This window comes from Falco peregrinus, chromosome Z (assembly GCF_023634155.1).
Source record: "Falco peregrinus isolate bFalPer1 chromosome Z, bFalPer1.pri, whole genome shotgun sequence".
Taxonomy (NCBI): Eukaryota; Metazoa; Chordata; class Aves; order Falconiformes; family Falconidae; genus Falco; species Falco peregrinus.
Genome location: NC_073739.1, coordinates 1,210,235 through 1,232,601, shown reverse-complemented (window position 1 = coordinate 1,232,601; position 22,367 = coordinate 1,210,235). Strand labels below are relative to the sequence as shown.

Below are 22,367 nucleotides of genomic sequence, written 5' to 3'. Positions count from 1 at the left end.
CCCCGCCCCGCCCCGCCGCTGCTGCGCGCTGCTTGCTCGCTCGCTCGCTGCTCCCTCGCTCCCCAGGCTGCCGCGGCCGGAAGCGGCGGCGGGGCGGCATGGTGCGCTCGCTGAACTCCATCGTGGCCGTGTGCCAGAACATGGGCATCGGGAAGGACGGCCGCCTGCCCTGGCCGTCGCTGAGGTACCGCGGGTCTGGCGGCGTTCTCCCCGCCGGGGCGGCGGGGGCGCGGGTGGACCACAGCTCCCAGCGCGCAACGCGCGGCGCTCGACAGGGCGGGAAAGTGCCCGCGGTGGCGGGGGGGTGGGGCGGCGGCGGCGACCGGGCCGTGGAGCTCCCCCGGGCGTCGGGCCGGCAGGCTCCTGGCTGCAGGGTGGCCCTCATGTAAGCAGGGCCGGAACCGAAGGGCTGGCCTCAGGCGTGGTACCGGTCCGGCCTCTCCCCCTACTCGGGTTAGGATTTTCTTTTCACATCTAGAAAAATGCACCTTATCCCTAAACCACGTTGTAATGCGCTCCATGTTTTCTTGCCAGGAATGAGTACAGGTACTTCCAAAGAATGACTAGCACATCCCACGTGGAAGGTAATGTACTTGTTGCCCAGGTGTGCCTCTACATATTATGTTACTTCGTGTGGCATCAGTCATGGAAAAGTCTGGTAATTTTACCTTTCCCTGACTTAAAAGCCCTGCTTCTGCCAACAGCCTGCCCTTCCCCACACTCCCAAGCCTCACAAGTCTGCAGGTTGTTTTGATTAGATAAAGAAACGGGACATGAGGCAGATATTTTAGGGCTGCAGGTGATGTGTAAAAAAAAAGAATGCCAAAGTCCTGTTTCCCCAACAGGGCAGAAAACTTCATGTGCCTGTCCTAACCCACAACTCCAACACTGAATAAGCTAAAAATGGAAATCAGTTTATATGCTAATCAGAATTTTTTTCAGGCTGTATTAGCTTATCTAACTTGTTTGCTGTCACTCAGCCTTGGCCATTTGTTCCACCCCTCTGACCTTTCTGACAGTAATTTTGCTTTTCCGATTGCTGAGCCATCGCAGTACACCAGAAAACACAAACTGTACTGATAATATACAGCAAGAAAAGTGAAAACGTATGCAGTATATCTGTACACAGCAATAGCCAACTGTACTGATAGTGTGCAGCACTAACGTTCAGGGCCAGCAGCAAAGTAATATTATAGACTATAGATTTGGTGAGATAAAACAAGTTACTGTGGGGTGGAAAAAAAATGTGAAAATCGGCACAAACACACAAGAAGGTGAAAACAGCTAACTTGTTCTCATCAGGTACTTCGCATACTTGTCTTTGCCAGAAGAGACAAGCCTTGCCACATGGCTCCCATTCCTCTTTCTTACCGACTCTGGTGCTGGATTGACATTTCCTTAAGCTGTTCTACTTCTCTAACCCAGTAGGCTAGGCTGCTGGGTGTCTGCAGGGCCTGGGAGTACAAGGTGCATGGTAGAATCAGGAAAGAGGCATCGGGAGAGGAGGAATAGGACCTCCCTGAGCCATGCAACTGGCTCACTGTGTTTGATGGAATCAGAGCCATGAGAGACAACAGGTTTATCCTCCCATTTCTGCTGCTTCTCTCTTTGCCAGCATCATCACTCTCTTTTCTGTGTTTCTTTTTTCATGCTCCTGTTAATACTGCTGACTAGCAAAACTCACTTACTTGCTAAAACTTCTTGGCAGCCTAACTTGCCCTTTTTTTGATTAAGTGACCTGTTCCATATTCTGATTGAAGGTCTACCTATCCATGTTTTACAAGGAATGTCTAGTCTCATTCTGCAGCAGTCTTAAGTGATTTTACTTATGTTTTGGAGACGTGATTCAGCCTCTTGCAACCTCACATACAAAAAAGACAGAACACAAGTCTTTTTATATGTCTGCAAGTTGCATCTTACCTGGCACAGATAACCCATAATCAAAAAACAGTGTTTCAAATACAACTAAAAAGAAACATCTAGTTCAATCCTGCCTGCAGATCTTCTGATAAACTGTGATGCTGGATGCTAGGCAGTTCAGTTGTGTCATAACCAGACCTCTTAATGGGTTATGCTGCCATAAATCTTCACACCATTGACTTAAGAAAGTCAGAGAGTCACTGATTTTTGAAAGTGAGAAGCACCACCTAAACTTGCATTTAGTCTGCATGCTTACCTGCACTGTCCATGGCTTTAAATTAGCTATTGTCTAGACAATTCTTTGTTCTGACGCCACAGGCATCCCTTTGTGATCCTTTAGTCAGAAAATATGCATGTTTTTCAGAACTTTTACATTTCCTTCAGCAGTGGTGCCAGTGGTCTGTGCTAACATACCTAAATTGACACTGCACTATGTCTCTTGGAAACTTGCTCATGAAGCTTATCTGCCAGAGAAGGGTCTTTAGATATCGCTAATAAACAACTGGAGCATCCATTCTCTGGTGTGGTCTCTCAGATCAAGAAGCAGGGAGGAAAGCTGTGAACATACACTATTTTATTTTTTCTAAAATCTCTCCTGCTGATGAGACATTTTGTGAGTCTCAACATCTGTTTATTTCTTTGATAACTCAATTTCCTCATAAAGAGAAACCCTCTTCTTAGGGTATTTGTAAGAGATGATCAGGTTATGAATGTTTGGTCAGAAATGATACTTGGAGTGAAATCTAGAATATGATTGAACACCTATCGCACTTCTGCTTTGGATTTAATTAGGCTGGTTCATCTCCTAAAAGTTACCCTTTCACCTGGCCTTTTTTTTTTTTTTTTTAATTAGATAATGCTCAAAGTTGGCAATTATTCCTGATTGTATAACTGGAACGATGGAACATGAAAAGACAAAGTCGATTACTGTACACTGCTCAGATTTATAAAGAGAACAATGACATTGTTAGTGGGAAAAAACACTAAAAGAACTCTTTTGAGGGTATGAGTTGCTCTGACACACAGAGATTAATTTGGTCCTGTAGCTATAGCAGAGCTAGTGTCCGTGTAATGCATGTCATGGGCAGTGACATGCCTTTTTTTATTTTCTTTTATCTGTGTGCATGAGGCTACATTCGTGTCAACTGACTGACAAGACTTTGAGGCCACAAACAAGTTCTTCTACGGATGTGACTAATTTGAGAATCAGGGCCTAAGCTTGTACCTTTTTTAACTGCTGAAATGAAGTTCGGAACAGGGAGGGCAAGTCCAGCCATATCACTAAACAACCAAACCAAATTTAGGACGGAGCAAAACCACCCTTTAATAAGTGTTTTCTCTCTTACTCAGGTAAACAGAATGCAGTGATCATGGGTAGAAAAACCTGGTTCTCCATTCCTGAGAAGAATCGTCCTTTAAAAGACAGAATTAATATCGTGCTCAGCAGGGAGCTCAAGTATGTATGATGACTAATAGGCCTTTAAAACAAATGAGAAGTCTGCACCTAAAAATATGTGTAGCAATAGATGTAACACAAGTAATGCTAAATGTAACATACTCGGGCATTGTGGGTTACATGAGTGGACAGCAGGGTGGGTTGAGCTGGCTGAATGGCAGAGCTCCGAGGGCTGTGACCAGCAGCACAGAGCCTGGCTGGAGGGGTCAGTGCTGGGTCCAGCCCTGTTCAACTTGCCCATCGGTGACCTGGGTGAAGGGACAGAGGCACCCTCGGCAGGTTCCTGATGATACAGAACTGGAGGAGCAGCTGACACTCCAGGAGCCTGCGCTGCCATTCAGCGAGACCTGGGCGGGCTGGAGAGTTGGGCAGAGAGGAGCTCATGATGTTCAACAAAGGCAAGTGAGGGATCCTGCTCCTGGGGAGGGACAGCCCCGTGCACCAGCACAGGCTGGGGGTGACCTGCTGGGGGGCAGCTCTGCAGAGCAGGACCCGGGAGTGCTGGTGGGCAGCAAGTTGCCCATGAGCCAGCAGTGTGCCCGTGTGGCCAAGGTGGCCAGTGGGATCCTGGGGGGCACGAGGAGGAGCGGGGCCAGCAGGTGGAGGGAGGTGACCCTCCCCCTCTGCTCCGCCCTGGTGAGGCCGCATCTGGAGCGTGTGCCCAGTGCTGGGCTGCCCAGTTCACCAGAGACATGGAACTGCTGGAGAGGGTCCAGCAGAAGCTACGAAGCTGATGAGGGGCCAGAGCATCTCCCTTACGAGGACAGGCTGAGAGAGCTGGGCCTGTGTAGCCTGCAGGAGACCGAGAAGGAATCTCATCAATGTCTATGAATGTCTTCAAGAGAATGGGGCCAGGCTCTTTTTCAGTGGTGCCCAGCGACAGGACAAGGGGCAATGGGCACAAGCTACAACACAGGAGAATTCCTTTTGAATATGAGGAAGAACTTCTTTACCTTGGTGGTGGCAGAGCACTGGCACAGGCTGCCCAGAGAGCTGGTGGAGTCTCCTCTGGAGATATTCAAAACCAGACTGGACATGGTTCTGTGCAGCCTGCTTTAGGTGGACCTGCTTTAGCAGATGATCTGCAGAAGCCCCTTCTAACCGTGACTATTCAGTGATTCTGTGATTTTTTCGATGTCTAGTTAGGAAGCATCTCTACTGTTGGTTCCGAGGGATATCACTCGTGTACCTGTAAATTTTTAATTATTATTTTTATTTCTTTTATTTTGTAATTAATTCACAAGATACAATGGTTGTTACTTTGTGTAATGAATACTAGTCCTAGCTCTACACCAAACAATCTGACAATTGTCAGCAGTCTTTCTGACAGGTGTATTTAACTGTATTTCTCTAGATCCTGCTTAGACTGGTGGCTCTTAAATCCCTTTTTTTAAGTTTATTTTTATTAGCATTTAGGGAAGAGCTGTCCTTTTTCAGAGCTCTCTTCTTGAATCCATCACCCACAGTCATCCAAATATTCTTAAACAAAAATGTCCACTTAAAATGGTTTTGGAGGATGTTGCTGTGTTCTGGGCTAAATATGGGGGGCTTGGGAGATAGGGACTTTTTTGACTAGTTCGATTGAGTGAAATATTAATGTCCTGGAATTCAGGTAGAAATCTATATTTAATTTTATAAACCTCTACATTTCTCATTTACACTTTTTTAAAAAACATGATATAAAATTTCAGATCTGTAATTTATGTCTTTTAAGTCACAGTTGTGATTAAACTGTGATTTATTAAACAGTCCTGCAGTCAGATGAGAATTCTAACATAGTTTAGCAATAATAGGCATTTCAAAATAATTAACTAATGTGAAACATTTAGTTATTTGTGAATTCAGCAAAACATACTGTATGTCTAGATTGTATTGATTATCATGATGAATGGTCCTTTAATTATTTAGTAATAAAACTTTGCTTTTTCTAGGGAAACCCCAAAAGGAGCGCATTATCTTTCCAAAAGTCTGGATGATGCTTTAACTCTTTTGGATTCACCAGAGTTAAGAAGTAAAGTAGACATGGTTTGGATCATCGGAGGCACTTCAGTTTACAAGGTATCTTCAGACTACTCCTAAATCACTCATTTTCTGCAATGGGATGAGGATGGCTCAAGTTCCTATTACTTGCCCTTTAGGAAGTGCTTTTCCTTCATGTCACCCAGCACCCTCCAGTGATTCCAGCAGAACAAGTCTTGGAGAGTAAGATTTCAAGTCATAAGTTTAAAATGCCTGTCCAAGTAACCAGGTGGTGCTCTTGCTAATGGTCCAGTGTCATGCAGTTACTGTGCTTTTGAGAGCTTTTCTTAAATATCTAAATTGCTAGTTTTTCAACCAAAACCCATCCCGTAACAGTTATTTTACTGAGATAGTAGACTGGCTCTGCAGAGGATGTGGAAAGAAAGGAAAATTGATCTGGCATTTTTAGCCAGAGTATGACACTATACAGGTGTACAGGTGAGAAAAGAGGACTTAGAGAGAGCTGGCAGGTGGTGGTATCAGCAATAACAGGAGATAATCATACAAGAAAAGGAAGCACTCACTGTTTTGCCATCCAGCAACCAGACATCCCTACCGTTCCTGCTCCCCAGGTTTCTCTTGGTGTCTAAGGTGTCTTGGTATTCAGGTGTCTGTTCAAGTGCCAGGATGACTGCATGTGCCACTTTCTAATCAGGACCATCTCTGCACTGACAAAGCCCTGTATAAACTCTCCTGTTTTCCCACAAATGTAACAGTCTTCCTGTCCTTAGAACTAAGAATTAGCTCTGTAGCAGGGAAGTCTGGCATAAAATGCGTCTTGTGTTTCCCTATGTTTTCTCAGCCATCTTTCTCCCTTTCCGCAAACCTTCCCATTTTCCATTAATATGGATGTAAAGATTAGTCAACTCTGTGCCTCCACCCACATCACTAGAGTAGTCCTTTCAGCCTCTACACAGTCAAAGTTCTGCCCTTTAACTCTCAGTTGATTTTGTCTTCTTTTGTTAGGTTCTTATATAATTTGTATTTATTAGCAAACAGTACCACAAAAGGGATTATGGCCGTCAACCCTAGTTCCCTTCATATAAATCAGAAGAATATGGAATAAGGACAGCAGTAAGCATTCTTTCTTCTGAATAAAAAAAAAATCTTAATTAAGACTTGTAAAGCAATTTCTTTCATTTTTTATTTATTTATTTATTTACAATAAAGGAAGCAGTTCTGCTGTCCTTTAGTCATCATGACTATGCTGGAAAATATATTCCACTTCTTGTTTGGCACTTGGACTTCAGGTGTGTGATGAAAACGCCATCATGCTCCTGGTAGCAAATTAGGACTGATAATATGTATATGAGGTGGGAAAATACTTTTTATGATATGTCTTGCCTTTGTTTGCAGTTTGTGCCTTTCATGAACCTCTTCTCTGTGTCTTAGAGAATGCATCTTTTACAGTAAAAAAAATAAAGTAGTTAGATATTTTTAAGGTTGTAAAAAAAATAATATGCATATGTAAATAGCCTGTAAAACACTCTTGTTCCTCTTTTTTTTTAATTTATGTTTTATAATCATTATCGCATGTGGTGAAGTCCACTACATTTGATGTCCCAATGCATTCAGTCTATTAAGTATTATCATACAGAAATAACCTGTCCTTCACTCTCGGCCTTTAAAATGCCTGCTTCCAGGCAGTAAGATTTCTGGAGCCATTCTCTTCAGATTGGGCATATCTGCCTGACATAAGTAAGAGACTGGGTTTGGCTTCTGCTTGTAATTCTGCAGGATTCATAGTGTATGCAAAAGCATTTACTCCTTCCATATAATGGCCTTGTTCTCATCTAGTGCTGCAAAGACTGATTATTTTTGCTTGTTCTTCCAGAAGTGTCTGTGTTGTAGACTTCCAATTCAACTATTTTTCCAGTGTCTGGCTGTATTTATAGAAAACAATGCCATTTTGTAAACTATTACCAATAATTATAAATAGGCAATTTTGATCAAGGGTTTTTTTGCAACATACTACTTGTGCTGATCAGCATATAGGAGTATGACTTGAAATTTCAACTTTTTCCCCCTTTCATCTACTTGGGCCATTTCAAAGGAATTTTTAATTCATTAGGAAGAAATCTGACAGTTTTAGACAGATTTCTGCAATCAAACTAGGTTTGTGATCTTGATTAAAAGGGTTTGATGGAAACCATACATCTCTATCAAACTGCAGGTAATATTTTTAGTGCCTGTATTAAAGATGCACAGAGGATTACAGGATTATTTCCCTTATACCATGAAGAAATGTGTGGGAAGTAAAATAGCGGTTGGTAATTGAAGCAAATAATGTTTGTTCAGTCCTTGTAGGTATTTGCTTTTAAAGCATTATTTTGTTTGGATGGCTCAAAGGTTTAGAACTGATTGTCCTTATTAGTATAGGCCTGTGATAGAGAAATTACCTGTAACTACTTCAGCAATTAAACGCAACAGGAGTGGTGTGAAACAGGTAGTACTGAGGACACGTCGTTTCCACTTTTAGCACCTTGGGGAGTTTAACCCAAATTTTGGATCTTTCAGACTGGGTAGACCTTTATGAAGACAGACCTTGATGAGGACAGCAGGCCATTCTGGAAAGTGCCATACTGATTGCTGCAGATGATGGTCCCATCCACCATCAACACTTTTCTATTCCTTATCTTACACCTGGCTTCTCCTACTCATTTACAATTAACAGTACTGTGTCTGCTGGGTAACTCCTCTTCTGCATCTCAGCATAGCCAAACAACAGTGCAGTAGAGAGTTGTTTTGCACTAGGAAGAGCTAATCCATTATGATCCTGTTAAGAAGAGCACCCAGACTCTGTCAAGTGTCATTTAAAATGCAACTTATTGGAGCTAACAAAGGACAAAATAGTGTAAGTAATCTTACATCCCTGCAACTCCAGGTTGTGTGGCATGGAATGAGCGTCCAAGCCACATGCAGCATGCTGCACAGACCCTGTCTGTAGAAAGGGCTGCCTCATTTTGGTCACTGAGACTATTACAGGGCTTTCTTACAAGAAAACAAGTCTATTTGTCATTTCGGCTGTCAAAAAAGGATGTTAACATGAGAACTTCTTGCCGTTCTTTTAGATAAAGGCAAGGACATGCAGGCAGCATAGTTGTCAGTATGAAGTGGGAGCAGCCTGCTGGCTCCTTTGTTGCCACTTTCTGGCTGAGCTTATCCCGTGGCCAAGGAATATGCACAGCACAGTACAGGCCTGGGTCTGTTCAGGTTAATTGTTTTGTGGATCGCTGAATCCTTAGTGTACAGTGATCTTTCAATCAGGATCACTACAAAAGGGAACGGTAAACTCATGCATGCACCCATTGCACTTACTTCAGGTAGGCTGCTTTGACAGCCTGTCATAGGCTGTTTTGGATGTCTTGGAGGATGAGTAGGAAGACTGGGGTGTAATAGCATTCTTGGAGTCTTCACTGTATCTGCTCTGCCCTGGTTGATCCTCAGCCCTTGTCACAGGGGTCAAGCTTAGGCTGGAGGCATAGGGATTCCCCAGAATAGAGGCAGAACGTATTGAATGTGAGGGCGCATAACTGAGGCCATCTGTCAAGAGCTACTACAACAGCTTTGCCATTGCCAGATAACAATTCCAGAGTCTGTATCATTAAAGAGCATGGTTTATTGTCCTGTGGAGCCTTTTAACATAGCTGCTAACTGTAGCAACTTCTGATCAGTTAATCAGTTTGGGATGGGGGGGTCCACCATGATCAGGATTGTTGTCACTGCGCTCCTTGAAGCAATCCTCCAAGCTGTGTTTCTGTAGATGGTATGGTGTGGCAGTGTTTGCGTGATCTTCCAAGCCTTTGCTCTCTTTGGTTTCCCACACCCACGTCCCAGCCAGATTCCAGACACAGGGTAGCAAGCCAGAAAGTTTAACAAGGGTGGCCTGTGAATTGAGGCAGATTCACACATGTTTTCAGAGGTTTCCAAAGAACCTCAGACTAAAAATGGGTGCTGGCACCTGTTTTCTGCAAAGGGTAGTTCAAGACGTTTGAATGCCTGCCTTATTTGAAATACTGCATCACCTCTGTGCCTCATGCTGCCCTGCCAGATACCATGCTGAAACACAAGCCTGGCTTATCCTCATCCAGAGAGTTATGCTGAGATAGAACATCTGCCCAGCTGCCTGAGTGCAGAAGAGCATTCTTCGGGACATGTGTCCACCCTGTCTCTCAGTCTTATGTACAGATGGCTGCTATACCCTGCCCAGCCCCTAAGAACTGAGGCAAGCAAAGGTGCTAGAGCGTGTGTTCCTGGATGGTATTTCAGAACAGGATGGTGCCTTCAGCAACAGCAGGGCGAGGAATGGGATGGAGGCAAGAGACTGCTATTGTTACAACCTCTTCTTTGTAGGACTGCAAAAGAGAGAGGAGCAAGACTGACAGCTTCTGAACATGTATAAGGACACAGTGCAGGGGTCTGTTGCTTATGGCCATCTTGCCTACTGCCCCTAGCCTCTCAAGGACACAGTACACTCAGGGGTCATAGGAGTGTTGGCATAAGCTGCCTCCAGTCCTGTGAAGAACAGAGAAAGGTGAGTCCTGAACAGGGTGGCCATCCAAGTCCTCATGTAGGACATAATTCATGCTGTAGAACACATTCATGCTGTGTTCAACAGCATACTCTGGGAAACTGTCTCTTCTGAGCCTTGACCTCTGCAACAGGAAAAGGCAGAGCAGCTAGACATAGTAAGCGTTTTGGCAGGGATGGGGAGAGCTGAGTAGTGTACTGGTATGATAATTGGATGTGAGAGCAGACAAGGTTTAAAACAGCTCCCACGGTCCACGGAGAGTTCAAAGCCATGTGCAGCCTTCATCTTCTTAAATTTGACTTGACAGTGATCACCTCATCAGGTTTATGATCTCCTGATACAACCACAAGGTAGTACTGTTGCCTCCAGGGAAGCTTTTGGACTTCTCACAGCACAGGTGTACAAGTTTCATTTCTTTGGATCTCAGTGTGATGCTGTACTGGATCTTCTGCACTATTCTGGATCTCCTAAGTTCCAGAAGTAATTGGTGTTGCTGTTGATGGTATGGATGAGGAAGGAGTATAACAGCCCAGCAGTGGCCAGTAGGTCACAGCATTTATGAAGCCATTATGTGTCATGAGAGGCACTCCATGATTTTGTGTGAGCACTTGATGTTTTGAGTCTCCTGTCTCATAAGTGTTTGTTGTGTGCAGGAAAACTTGTGGTGGTGACTCACTCATTGATTCTGGCCCTTGAGTCCCTATTAGCTATTAGAGCTTATTGGACATGTTCCTGCAGCAGGTTTTCTGCCTTGGTTTTACCCCCAAGAAATTTAGTACGTGCATGCCAAGATTGCTGCCCAGTACAACTAAAGCACGGTGAATGGGGACATTTGGAAGATTCACTTCAAAACCACATTTCTGTTCTGAGTTAAGACACTAATACAGATGCACTCTTTGTGGAGGTATTGTCTCTTAATTGAGGAGTTCACGTCTTAGCTCTGACTCTAAAAAATAGCACTACTTGGACATCCTAAGGGGGTCTGCTCAGTATAAATTATATTAGTCTCTTTTAACTGGATTCAAACTGTGTCTTTTAGACTGATTTAAAACAACATTCAGATTTTACTAGGAATAGGAACTGTAAGTCCAGCACATCCCCAAATATTAAACAACGACTTAAAAAAAAATGTAGATTTATTTATGTGGATGGTATGATCTTATGATATGTTGTTTGTAAAGTGTTTGATATAAATCTGTCTTTGTAAAAATAAGCAAGCACAAATGCCTAATAGTGAACCTACCGGGGAAGGGGGGGGGGGGGGTGTGGAGGTGTGGGGATGGACGGACACGACACCCAAATTAGCAACAAAACTTAAAAAAAAAAGAAAAATTTATGACTCAGGTCCTCATAACCAAGGCCTCTTTAGTAACACCAGAATAGGCTATATGTCAAATGGGTTTTCACCTTGATAAAACAGTTTTTCCTACAGCATCTCAAACATTTAGAATTGTCTCTTCTAATTTATATGTTCCTGCTCACCTTGTTGCTTTCTCAATGCCACAGAAGTAAACAATGACACTCAAGGTCACATTGCTGAAGTACAGAATTGTATTCATGTATTAAATTTGGAGAAGAAACTTGTAATTTCATAACAGAACAAAAAGTTCTTTCATAAGAAGTTTTGTTTGTTTTGCTGTTTAGTTAATATCTATGCTGGCCATAACAGAAAATGGATGCTGGTGATAAATAGCATTTGGGGATTTTCTTCAACAAAGAGGCTTGAGCTGGAAAATTAAATTTCCAGTGGTCTCCAAGGGAAAGTTTTATCTAATATTCATGTTCAGGTGTCTTTCTGTGTATTAGTATTTGACATATTGTTTGGTAATCTACCCTCTTTCATTCTTCAAAATTACTGAATTATGAAGTTGGTGTTCATATTTAGTGTGGCAAGTCTCTTGCAGATGATTAATTACCCTCTTAAACAGAGTTTCTTGACTAAGCATATAAGCTTCACTGGGTTCTGAATGCCCTGAGTGGGTTGTGAATGCCACATTTGCTAAGCTTCAGATCTTTGCTGGACCATAAGGATCACTTCTTTAGAAGAGAGAAGTAATAACAATTTGAGTCACTAGTTTTATCATGATTTTTTTTAAGCCTGCCGAAACTTCACTAGCTAATACTGATACACTAGAACATACATTATAAAGATTACATTTTAGTATGTCTGAATTTCTTGTAGACTATAAAAGATTCAATAGTAAATTTTCTACCTTGCCTGCATGTAAGACAAAATGATTTTGAGCTGCATACCTAGTCTCCATTCCAACAGTCACACAACTTAATATCATTCCACTAACATGTATGCTACCATGTTTTTGAAGTGTTGCATTCAGCCTAAGATGTGACTGAGGATTGAGATTCACTTACAAGGGAGCTCTGCAGTCAGCTCATTTTTCCATGCTCACATGCTCCACTCTTGCAGGTTGCAGTGGTGTTGCACCCTTTCAAAGACTGTTCTCAAAGAACATGCTGCAAGGAGCAGGCTCCTCTGAGCTACGTGATGCTGTTGACATGGTGGGGCATCACGCTGCAGGCTTGAAGCATTATTCCACTCTGGGGGCAACTAGTGCAAAAAGCTGAGCATTACATTGGCTTCTCCACTAGTTCTGTTTCAGAGTGAAGTAATTAGTATGGCTTAATCCTAACTTTACCTTATGTAAAGTGAAGACTGAAGGTCTGGTTGCATCTGTACCACTAGGCTTATGATAATGTTATTTGCTTGTGCATGTTTATGGTCCTGAGCAGTTGTTTCCAAGGAAGGTTACTGTCTTCTTGGCATATATGCAAACTAACTCTCTTATTTCATTACTATAATGTCACAGCACCGTTCTTTATGGAAGATTTTCCCCATGTGTAGTTGTCTGAACAAAAAGATAGGAATGAGAAGGCAGTTTTCCTGTGTTACTGTGGTCTTCTAGGTGTTTTTTTAGAAAGGGTTTGAGCACTCTGCGTGCAGTTCCCTAATGCCTGTTTTATATACGTGGCAGGGTCACAGCATTACAGCTGACAGCACTGTCCTCCCATAGAGATTTATGTTTTGTAAAAGTATGTCTGTGACTACTGTAGTCATGCTTCTGGTGGCCAATACTTCTTGTTCTTACCTAGTTATAAATAAACTTAGAGGAAACAGAACTCCAATATTAGCCATGGACTAGTGGATTAACTAATAATTTCCTTTAAAAGTTTAAAAAACTTTAATTCAGCATCTTTATACTTTCACAGACTTGAGAGGGACATATCCAGCTTTTCCAGTAGAACCTTCAAAGTAAACTCTCAGGATTTTTAATGTGGAAACAAAGGTGTAATTACTCCTTACTGCTCTTACTCCTTAACAAGCTTTTTGTGTGCTCATTCTTGTGAGCAAACATATTGATTTGACATTCTTCTGGGAAAAAATAATGACTAAAAGAGGTTAATATGTGAGTCAGTTGCAGACACAAATCATGCAGCTATGAAAGGTTGTTGCTTTTCAAGTTCTTTTTCAAAGATACTTGCAGAGATCATAGAGGAAAAGATTTAAAAGACCCTCTTTTGAGACCAGCTCATGGAAAGGTCTAGTGACTAAAGTGTATCTGTTTATGCAAGGGTAAAACAGTCAGGCATTTTGGTAACAGTCATAGCAGAATTTTGTTGTACTTGCCTTTGTTCCTGGCAGAGAACTGGTCATGCAGTGTCTCCTGCCTCACTAGGCAGTGTTGGTGGGAAGAAAGGATTTTTGAAGGTGTTGATTCTCTTGGTTATCACCACAACTCTCCTAATAGCCAAAGTTTGACTTAAGCAAGTCCTTTTACCTAGGTAAGGTCTAAAACTTTGTGACATTTTCAGCTGTGAGGGGTTTTTTTTTAGTGTGTAAAGTATATTTCTTTAATACTCTTGTGGCTTCAGAATAATCCAATACATTTTAAGGGCTGAAAAAAAGAATGTAAATAAACAGAATGTTTAATTTGAAATTTTCTCTTTTATAGAGTTCTCATACTTTGTTTGGATTGACAATGTTGTTGTCCAGAAAGACACCTGAAAAATAAGTGCCTCGTGTAGTTACTTTGGCTGATTTACTTATTTTATGTAATCAGTAGAAGATGGAAAAGCAGAAGCAGTGTGTGTGTGTGTCCTAAAACCTGTGAATCTTTAAATGAGTAGGAATAATTGGTCCCTTCTACAGCAATTGGTTGCTATGTCCACTAGTGTACAGTGGTTTGGTGATTAGGTCTAAAGAAGATTAATTTTCCATATAATACTTCTGAAACTACGTGTAATACACAGCTATTATTTGTTCTAGAGTTTCAGGGCTGTTTTAACCTGTGCTCTACCAAGAGGAACTAATTCAAGGCAATGGTCCTACACATGCAGATATAATCTAATCTTACATGGCAGTCAGTTCAATGCAGCTGGAAATTACAGGGAAGGTGGTCTTTACATCATCTCTTTTTTGCTTTGTGCTTCAGAGTCAGGCTGAGGATTTCCTGGAAGTGAGCAAAAAGATGAGGGTACGCTAAATGTTTCACAGGGTTATGAAGATAATGTGTGAGTAATACAAGACTGGTTCACATATAGAGTTGACATACCTGGGACAACATGAGGGATCCTGACAGCTCTCTTGTCCTCCCTCTTCTGAAAAGTAATCTCTGCTTGAGGAGTAGTTTTGGTGATTCTGAAAGATAAATAGTCATGGTTTTAATAGGCTGTGCTTTAACGTGAACCAGAAATCAGCACTGCTTTTCCCTGTTGTGTCAGGAGGTGATATCTTAAAATGTTCAGTAGCTGTTACACAAGTTGGTGAGCCTGTGTGGAGAGCAAATACATATGCAACAAAAGGAGAACCAGTCCAGGTACAAGTACAGGCCAAAGATAACTGAATGGATTATGAGGGAAAAACACAGTAAATGAAAACCATACCAAGAGTGACTTTGAGACCCAGTGTGGCAATGGAGTGTGGGTAACATAATGACCATGGAGTGAGGAGGCAGATTTTTCAAAGTTACAGAACCATGAGCTCAGACACATCATCATTTTGTTTTAAAAATCCCCTCCTCTTGCCCTGGTACAATTATTTTTCACAAGTTCTCTCTTACTGCCTTTTCCATCATGTACATTATCCTCACATTTACAATATACACAAAACCAAAAAAGGTAGTACTGATCTCCTATTATTGGAAATGTTTTGTCCATTGAATATTGTGCTAACTTCCCACAGTATCGCCTGATCACTAGACATATATTCAGTTGTTGCACATTCTGTTTAAATATTCAAGATTATTTACATCTGTACCTTTGTATTTTGTGTATGTTACATTAAAACAAAGTCATATTCACCCTGTTCTGTTCATTAGAGTAAATATGCATAATGGGTATCTCCTTGATTAAATTCAAAGTATATCAACATTCTATCAAATCAGCACTATACATCCTCTAACTTGTCTTCTGTACCAAAAAAGGTGGTGAAACTGGGAAGAGCGGCCTGGACAGGGCAAGAGTGAACTGAATGTCTGTGAGGAGCTAATTTAATCCTCATGAAAATGCCAGTGTTGTGATAAAGCTCCTTTCCCATCCTGCCAGGTCCATAGCAGTAGTTTACAGAGGCAGTGTCAGAGTCCAGTCCTCTCTGAATAGGTTCTTTTAGAGACTCCATACATGGAAAGTTTCAGGTTTGACACAAAATTTACCTATGTGAAGTTTTTTGAAATTACTGTCAGGGAACATGGAGGACCAGGTGCTCCCAAAGGAACAGGAGCTGGAACCCATGGGCAATAACCTGACTGGCATGACAGGGACGTCACCAGCCAGGGCTCGTGGTGGTGAGGTAGGTCCACAGGGCAGGATCAGGCCTCATGAAAGTAACCAGAGTCAGACATAGCCCTGGAACAGCCAAGGCTAGGTGTCAGGGTGTCATCCCACGACATGATTCAGCTATGTATTTAAATCCCAATATAAGTGAAACTTAGACTTAGCAGAGCAGAGCAACTGAAATACAAAGTCAAATCACTTTACAAATGTGTTTCTTCTTGCCCATCTCTGTAGTATACTCCACTGTCATGGCATGGGGCATTCCCAGCTGCTGAGAAGGAGTATGTCGGTTGAAGCCAGCTTGAGCCTGTTGCTCTTCTCCCAAGTTCCTTTTGTGTGTTGTGTAGTATTCATGGGCCGTGTGCACACGCAGACCGCCAGAGCTGGTCTGACTAACTCAGGAAGTATCTGCACTTTTTTTTTTTTTTTTTAATAACTTGGGGACAAAACAGTTACACAGCTGATCAGTTCACTCAACTCATGCAACCATTTATCTAGAACAGTGGTCACTCTCCAGTCCCTGTCATGCTTCAGCTTTCTTTGCAGTATCTGCGGTCAGTCACTCTGTATGCTCCTCCTAGGCCTGTCTTGGTGGTACAGAGTTCTTGCTGAAGCTGAAATCCCATAGAGCTGTGTAGGAAGTTGATTTATTCTTCTACTACAAAAGTATTTCTGTTTACAGAACACGGTATGTTTTTATTTGCGAAGCAGATTATTGTTCTTCTGTCAGTCTCCAGGTGTATGTTTCTCCTTCCACCCTTATTTAAAGAAAGAAGAAATGTGGTATTTATATACAAACTGGATGAACACCAGTGCAATGTTGTTGGATGCTGCTGTGCTGTGACTTCACCTTCCATTTTAAGCCATTCTGTAGTAATAGAGCAGCTTTTCTAGAAACTAACTTCTCAGCAGTGATACCAATTAGTTTTATTGGATTATATTTGCTATTACTTAGTTCCTGTACTTGTGGAAGTAGTACCTAATAGCATGCTGCATGGTGAATCACCTTTAACAAAGATCATTGCTCATTGCCAATTTAAGGGAAAGGGAGGAGCAGCTATAAGCTTTTCAAATATGCATTATAATAAGCACCAGTATAGCTTTTAATAGGATGTTTTAAACGCCAGAAAGTCTTGAAGCGGTCACTTTTCAGTCTGATCTGGAGACAAAATGTACTTTTTCAACTCCTGAGTTTGTATGAATTTGTAAGTCAGGAGCTCACTTAACAGGTGTCTCCCTTCATAACTTTTTTCATCCAAGGAGCTTGGAAATTTTCTTTGTTGTTGTTGTTATGTTACTTTCAACACATATTATCACTTTGCCATAATCCAGAGATCAAACTCTGAAGTTAATTTGATCACTGGAATTGCAAACTAATGCAGACTAAAAATACATTATAAATCCTTAGCAGTGTTATTAATGAAACATCGGAACAAGTTACCTTGAGGTATGGGCCTCTCCCACTGCTCAAAGCGGTGTGATTCAGAAACTGCATGTTGACATGAGCCCATAATGCTCCTTCTTCTCACAGGACTACTCAAAATTTTTTCTTAATTTCTATGAGATGCCCCAAGCTCTGAGAATAGGTATTGCTGCCACTTACCAGGTAGAACTTGCACAAGATTAAATTACCCTTTTAGAATACTTTTGAGCAGAGTCCAAAATAGGAGATTTAGAGTTCAATTTTCACTGCTTTGCTTAAATCCCATAATACATAAAATAGAATAACTGAGTTTCAGTTTTAGATAACGTATTTGGTGTGCAATCTACAAGTAGAAAATGTTGATGCCAGGGAAGTTCCGAATAAATGACTCAATAGCCAGAGTGACTGTTAAGCAGGTATTTGTTTATTCAGCACTGGGTGCTTGGGGGATCGCTCCTCCTAACACACACACACACTGCACACTTTGCTAGGAATTTATACAGCATAAACATCCATATTCGTGGGAAGGACAGACATAGTTATAGGGGTAGAATATTTCTCGGAACACAGCCATTCCTTCTTGGGCCTGTGCACTGTCTCCTGGTGGTCTTCACTGAGGGTCTTAAAGATGAAGGCTTAAAGTCTTCCTCTGTGTTGAACTTTTTACCTCGCTCCTTAAAGCATGTGCAGTGTCTTTGCCGTCGTTCAAACCAAAAAGCCATTCTAACCACTACACTTTCTTACCTGAACTACAGCACTAATTCCTATTGGCTATGTCTGTTCAGGCAAGGACAAGTTTATCAAGACACATAATTTCATTAATATTTTGCTGACTTATTGTTTCCCTCTTAACTCTTTACTTGACTTTTTCAGTATCAATGTGCCAAGACTCTTACCCCTTGGTTCTTTTTGAATGCTGCCATGGTGATGGCTGGTGCAGGCGGAACAAGAATTTGGAGAGTTCATAAAGAATGCTAGTGTTCCAAATAAGAATTTACAGTCTTACGGACTTCAAATAGTGTTATAAAACAAGGATAATAAAAATTTTAATAAACATCACTATTTCATGCAAGGTTGAGCTGTTTTGCAGAGGAACAGCTCAATTTTAATTGTTTCTATTGTTTCTAAAGGCAGCAATGGAAAAGCCAATTAATCATCGACTGTTCATGACAAGAATTTTGCAGGAATTTGAAAGTGACACATTTTTTCCAGAAATCGACTACAAAGACTACAAACTTATCAAAGAGTAAGTATCAAGATGCCTTCTAGCTTGTGTTCAGATGGGAGACTTAATAATCAAATTTGAATGTGTGAGAGTCCTATTAAGGCCATGTTTTGTTCAGAGTTACAGGCGCTTTTCACTGTATTTTTTCCCCAGAGTCATATTTTATTTAGAACCTGGAATTGCACCACAATCAGCGCAGAGGGTTTATTGGAACTTGTTGTGTTCTGCAACCTCCCCATAATCTTTACAGTAAAGAATTGTATCTGTTGGTTTGCTTGAAAAATAACTTTCTTACTGTTTCTTATTTTAGAGCTACTCAGATATTTACTAAGCTTTGCAACTCTCAGTACATTGTTAGTCAATGGTATTTAGTTTCTCAGTGTCTTTGATAAATTGCCAAATTAAATGGGTTTGAGCAGGGAGGGTTGAGCCTTTATAGATTTCTAAGGTTATTCCTTTCTCTTGAGAAAATTACTTCTTCCTAACAAACTTAGTAGGAACAAGTATTGAACTGCAAGTTTCTGCCATTCACTGTGGTTTCTTCCATGTTACCCTTGTCATATTCCAGTCATACTTCTGTGTCCTCTCCAACAAGTTTACATCCAACAGGCAGTAAGGAGGTGGCAAAAATTCAGATGTTTGCCTCAAGAACCAGCAAGGAAAGGACCTCTTCTTCATCGTCGTCTTCATCTTCTGCTGCTTCTTCTTCTTCTGCTTCTTGCTACTCTCGTCTTGGTTCTCAGCTGGTTACAGACAGTAGTGGAAGAAATAGCAAGTCAAGCTGTCTGCACAGGGCACAGGAATGGGTTAGCGCTGAAGTGGGGAAGAATAGGTAGGGTCAGGGAAGAAAGGTGTGGGAGAGACAGACAAGGTGAGTAGAGAGCGTAAGTCACCTTGTTCAACTGTTGACACATCCTGAATTGCACTGTGCCATATCATGAGCCTGCTTTAGTATACTGATGTCAGACACAAAGCTCCCCTTCCTACCTCTTGGCTGTCTCTCAGGTATTGGTTTTGGCCAGCGTACTGAAATCAGAATTTGGCCTTGAAACATGAATGTATAAAATAGCAGGTAGTTGCCTCGCTAAAGCGGAAACCTGACAGAGTAAACATAGCAAACAAAATTTCAAATTTCTTTCTCCTTCAGTGTTACTCATACAAAATCCTTATTCTGTCACAGGGAACTGAAGAGATTTTTGAGAGTGTCTGTTAATAAAAACTGGTTTAGTAAAACTGGAGTGTAGAGGAACACTTTGCATGGTAGCAGTCAGCTACTTTAAAAAGCTGTCATAGAGTTCTAAGAAATGCTTTACTCATATGAAAATCAAAGCAAAAAAATCCAAAAGTGTTATATATCTCTTCTATATTTGCAGACATTTTAAGTAACATGTTGGAGACTTTAACAAGAACATGGAGTTTTTTGATTAAGCCAAAAAGGAGGGGTTTTTTTGCATCAGAGTGTGCTTTAATGATTTAAAAAGATATGCATACAAGTTGCTGATAGTAGTTAACATGATTTTTAAAAATAGTTTGTACTTAATATACCTGTTGTAAGGATGGTATTTTTGTCTCCTTCTCAAACAACTCTTCTAATTGATTGGATAAATTACAGGTCATTTGTAATAATGACACTTTTATCTACTTGTTGGCTTTTACTTTTTCTTCTCCTCTTTCTCCAGATACCCAGGTGTTCCTGCTGATATCCAAGAAGAGAATGGCATCCAGTACAGATTTGAAGTGTATGAAAAAGTTGTCTTGGCACAGTAAATGAGGCTTTCTGTACTTTCATGTGAGAGCAGGCATTTTAAATCATGAGTCTTTATTGAGTGCAAATACATGCTAAATTATTGAGAGAAAATCCTGCCTGATGGTACAGTATCTCAGTAGTGAACGCTTCCAAAAACACACCCGTGCTTTGAGTATACACCCTGCAGTGGAAACATGAGGGTGGTCAGCAGCATGAAAGAGATAGCAGTAAGGAACACCACGGCTAAGGTGGCATGAGACCTTGCACTGATCATTACAGTCCGTGGCGGCATCCCTAACAATTCCACAGGTAATGAAACTCATTAGACTGCATCTGAACTTTTCTCCCTAAACAAAGAGTTAGAGTATCTCCTGATTCAAAACATCCAACAGTGAGAAAGCATCACAACTCCTGAGTTTGACTGGAATGGTATATACATTTATAATAATCTTTAAAATGTAATGGTGTAGAGGAAAACGTAAGCAAGCATAACAAGAGAAATAGTCTGGAAGTCTCGGGCAGCAGCTGAGGGATCCATCGATCCCTTATGGAAGCCTTCTTGGCATCCTAACCAACCAGGGCACACAGTCAACTTCAAGCCTTTTCGCTGAAAACACTAACTTAAAAATTAACCTGTGTGGCGGCGCCCCCCGCGCGGTGCCGGGCAGAGCCCCTGTAACCCCCGGCTGGTGGGGCGAGGCCCGGGCAGGGAGAGCGCTCGGCAGTTCCCTCCCGGCACAGCGGGCTCCGCCGGGGGAAGCCGGGGGCCTTTGGGGCCGGCCACAGCAGGGCAGGGCGGGGAGAGATCCCCCCGGCCCTGACACACACCGTGTGCTGCCCTGCCCCGCGGGGCCCTCCCCGGGCGGGGGGCACGGCCTGCCCGGCCCTGGGCTGCCCGCGGGCTGCCCTGCCCGGCCCTGCCCGGCCCTGCCCTGCCCTGCCGGGGGGGCTCTGCTCCGGGCCGGTCCCCCCCGGCCTCCCCCTGCCCGGCCCTGCCCGGCCCTGCCGGGGGGGCTCTGCTCCGGGCCGGTCCCCCCCGGCCTCCCCCTGCCCGGCCCTGCCCTGCCGGGGGGGCTCTGCTCCGGGCCGGTCCCCCCCGGCCTCCCCCTGCCCGGCCCTGCCCGGCCCTGCCCTGCCCTGCCGGGGGGGCTCTGCTCCGGGCCGGTCCCCCCCGGCCTCCCCCTGCCCGGCCCTGCCCTGCCCTGCCGGGGGGGCTCTGCTCCGGGCCGGTCCCCCCCGGCCTCCCCCTGCCCGGCCCTGCCCTGCCGGGGGGGCTCTGCTCCGGGCCGGTCCCCCCCCGGCCTCCCCCTGCCCGGCCCTGCCCTGCCCTGCCGGGGGGGCTCTGCTCCGGGCCGGTCCCCCCCGGCCTCCCCCTGCCCTGCCCTGCCGGGGGGGCTCTGCTCCGGGCCGGTCCCCCCCGGCCTCCCCCTGCCCGGCCCTGCCCGGCCCTGCCCTGCCCTGCCGGGGGGGCTCTGCTCCGGGCCGGTCCCCCCCGGCCTCCCCCTGCCCGGCCCGGCCCTGCCCTGCCGGGGGGGCTCTGCTCCGGGCCGGTCCCCCCCGGCCTCCCCCTGCCCGGCCCTGCCCTGCCCTGCCCTGCCGGGGGGGCTCTGCTCCGGGCCGGTCCCCCCCCGGCCTCCCCCTGCCCGGCCCGGGGGCTGCAGGGCCGCTGCTCTCGGGCAGGCTCTCTGCTCTCTCCCGCAGCTCCGTGGGCCATTTCCCCCCCCTCCTCAGCCGCGCTGCCCCCCAGGGGCTCCCGCCGGGGCTGCTGGGCCGGGCCGTGGCCAGCGCCGGGCCCGTCTGGCAGCCGGCGGCCACGGGCTCCACCGGGCACGGGGGCAGCGCCCGGCAGCCACCCACACCTCGCCGCACACAACCAGTACAATCTGATAAAGAATTTTTAACATTGCCATTAACTTTACACCACTGTAAAGACCTGTCGCTCTTGCAAGAAGTTGCTATGTCAGTTTGACCATGGCCACTTGCAGTGTAAGAACATAAACATTGCTTTCTTAACAGAATCTGTGTCCCAGCATCCATTCTAAACGCTATCAGTGCAGATGCAGCGTGTTAATTTGTCAGTGTAATTTTGTGTGGCTTAAAAATATGGATTATAAGCAGATAGTGAAGTCCTGTTTCCTCTTTCAGTAAATAGAGCTAGTATAATAATGTTTTTTGTTACTGTTCCCTAAAAGTAGTGAGCAATATACTGGTACTATAGTAACACTGTGATTCTAATGATATGATGCCAAGTGCTGACCA

At 43.7% G+C, this 22,367-nt stretch overlaps 1 protein-coding gene across 1 annotated transcript; it reads left to right on the top strand.

The window, feature by feature from the left end:
• Positions 1–24: 24 nt before the first annotated feature.
• Positions 25–20,219, top strand: DHFR (dihydrofolate reductase). The gene is made up of 6 exons (XM_055791607.1): positions 25–184; positions 535–584; positions 3,271–3,376; positions 5,308–5,434; positions 18,267–18,382; positions 20,041–20,219. Exons 1-6 carry the CDS (start codon positions 99–101, stop codon positions 20,126–20,128), a joined length of 573 nt encoding a protein of 190 aa, XP_055647582.1. The 5' UTR covers positions 25–98; the 3' UTR covers positions 20,129–20,219.
• The last annotated feature ends 2,148 nt before the right edge of the window (positions 20,220–22,367 follow it).

What these genes read in the sequence shown, in the direction of transcription:
- DHFR (XM_055791607.1), top strand. Translation starts at nt 99, where the DNA reads ATGGTGCGCTCGCTGAACTCCATCGTGGCCGTGTGCCAGAACATGGGC. An exon ending in CTGCCCTGGCCGTCGCTGAG is followed by an intron (nt 185 to 534) that starts GTACCGCGGGTC and finishes TTTTCTTGCCAG; the next exon opens with GAATGAGTACAGGTACTTCC. An exon ending in GAGGCACTTCAGTTTACAAG is followed by an intron (nt 5,435 to 18,266) that starts GTATCTTCAGAC and finishes TTGTTTCTAAAG; the next exon opens with GCAGCAATGGAAAAGCCAAT.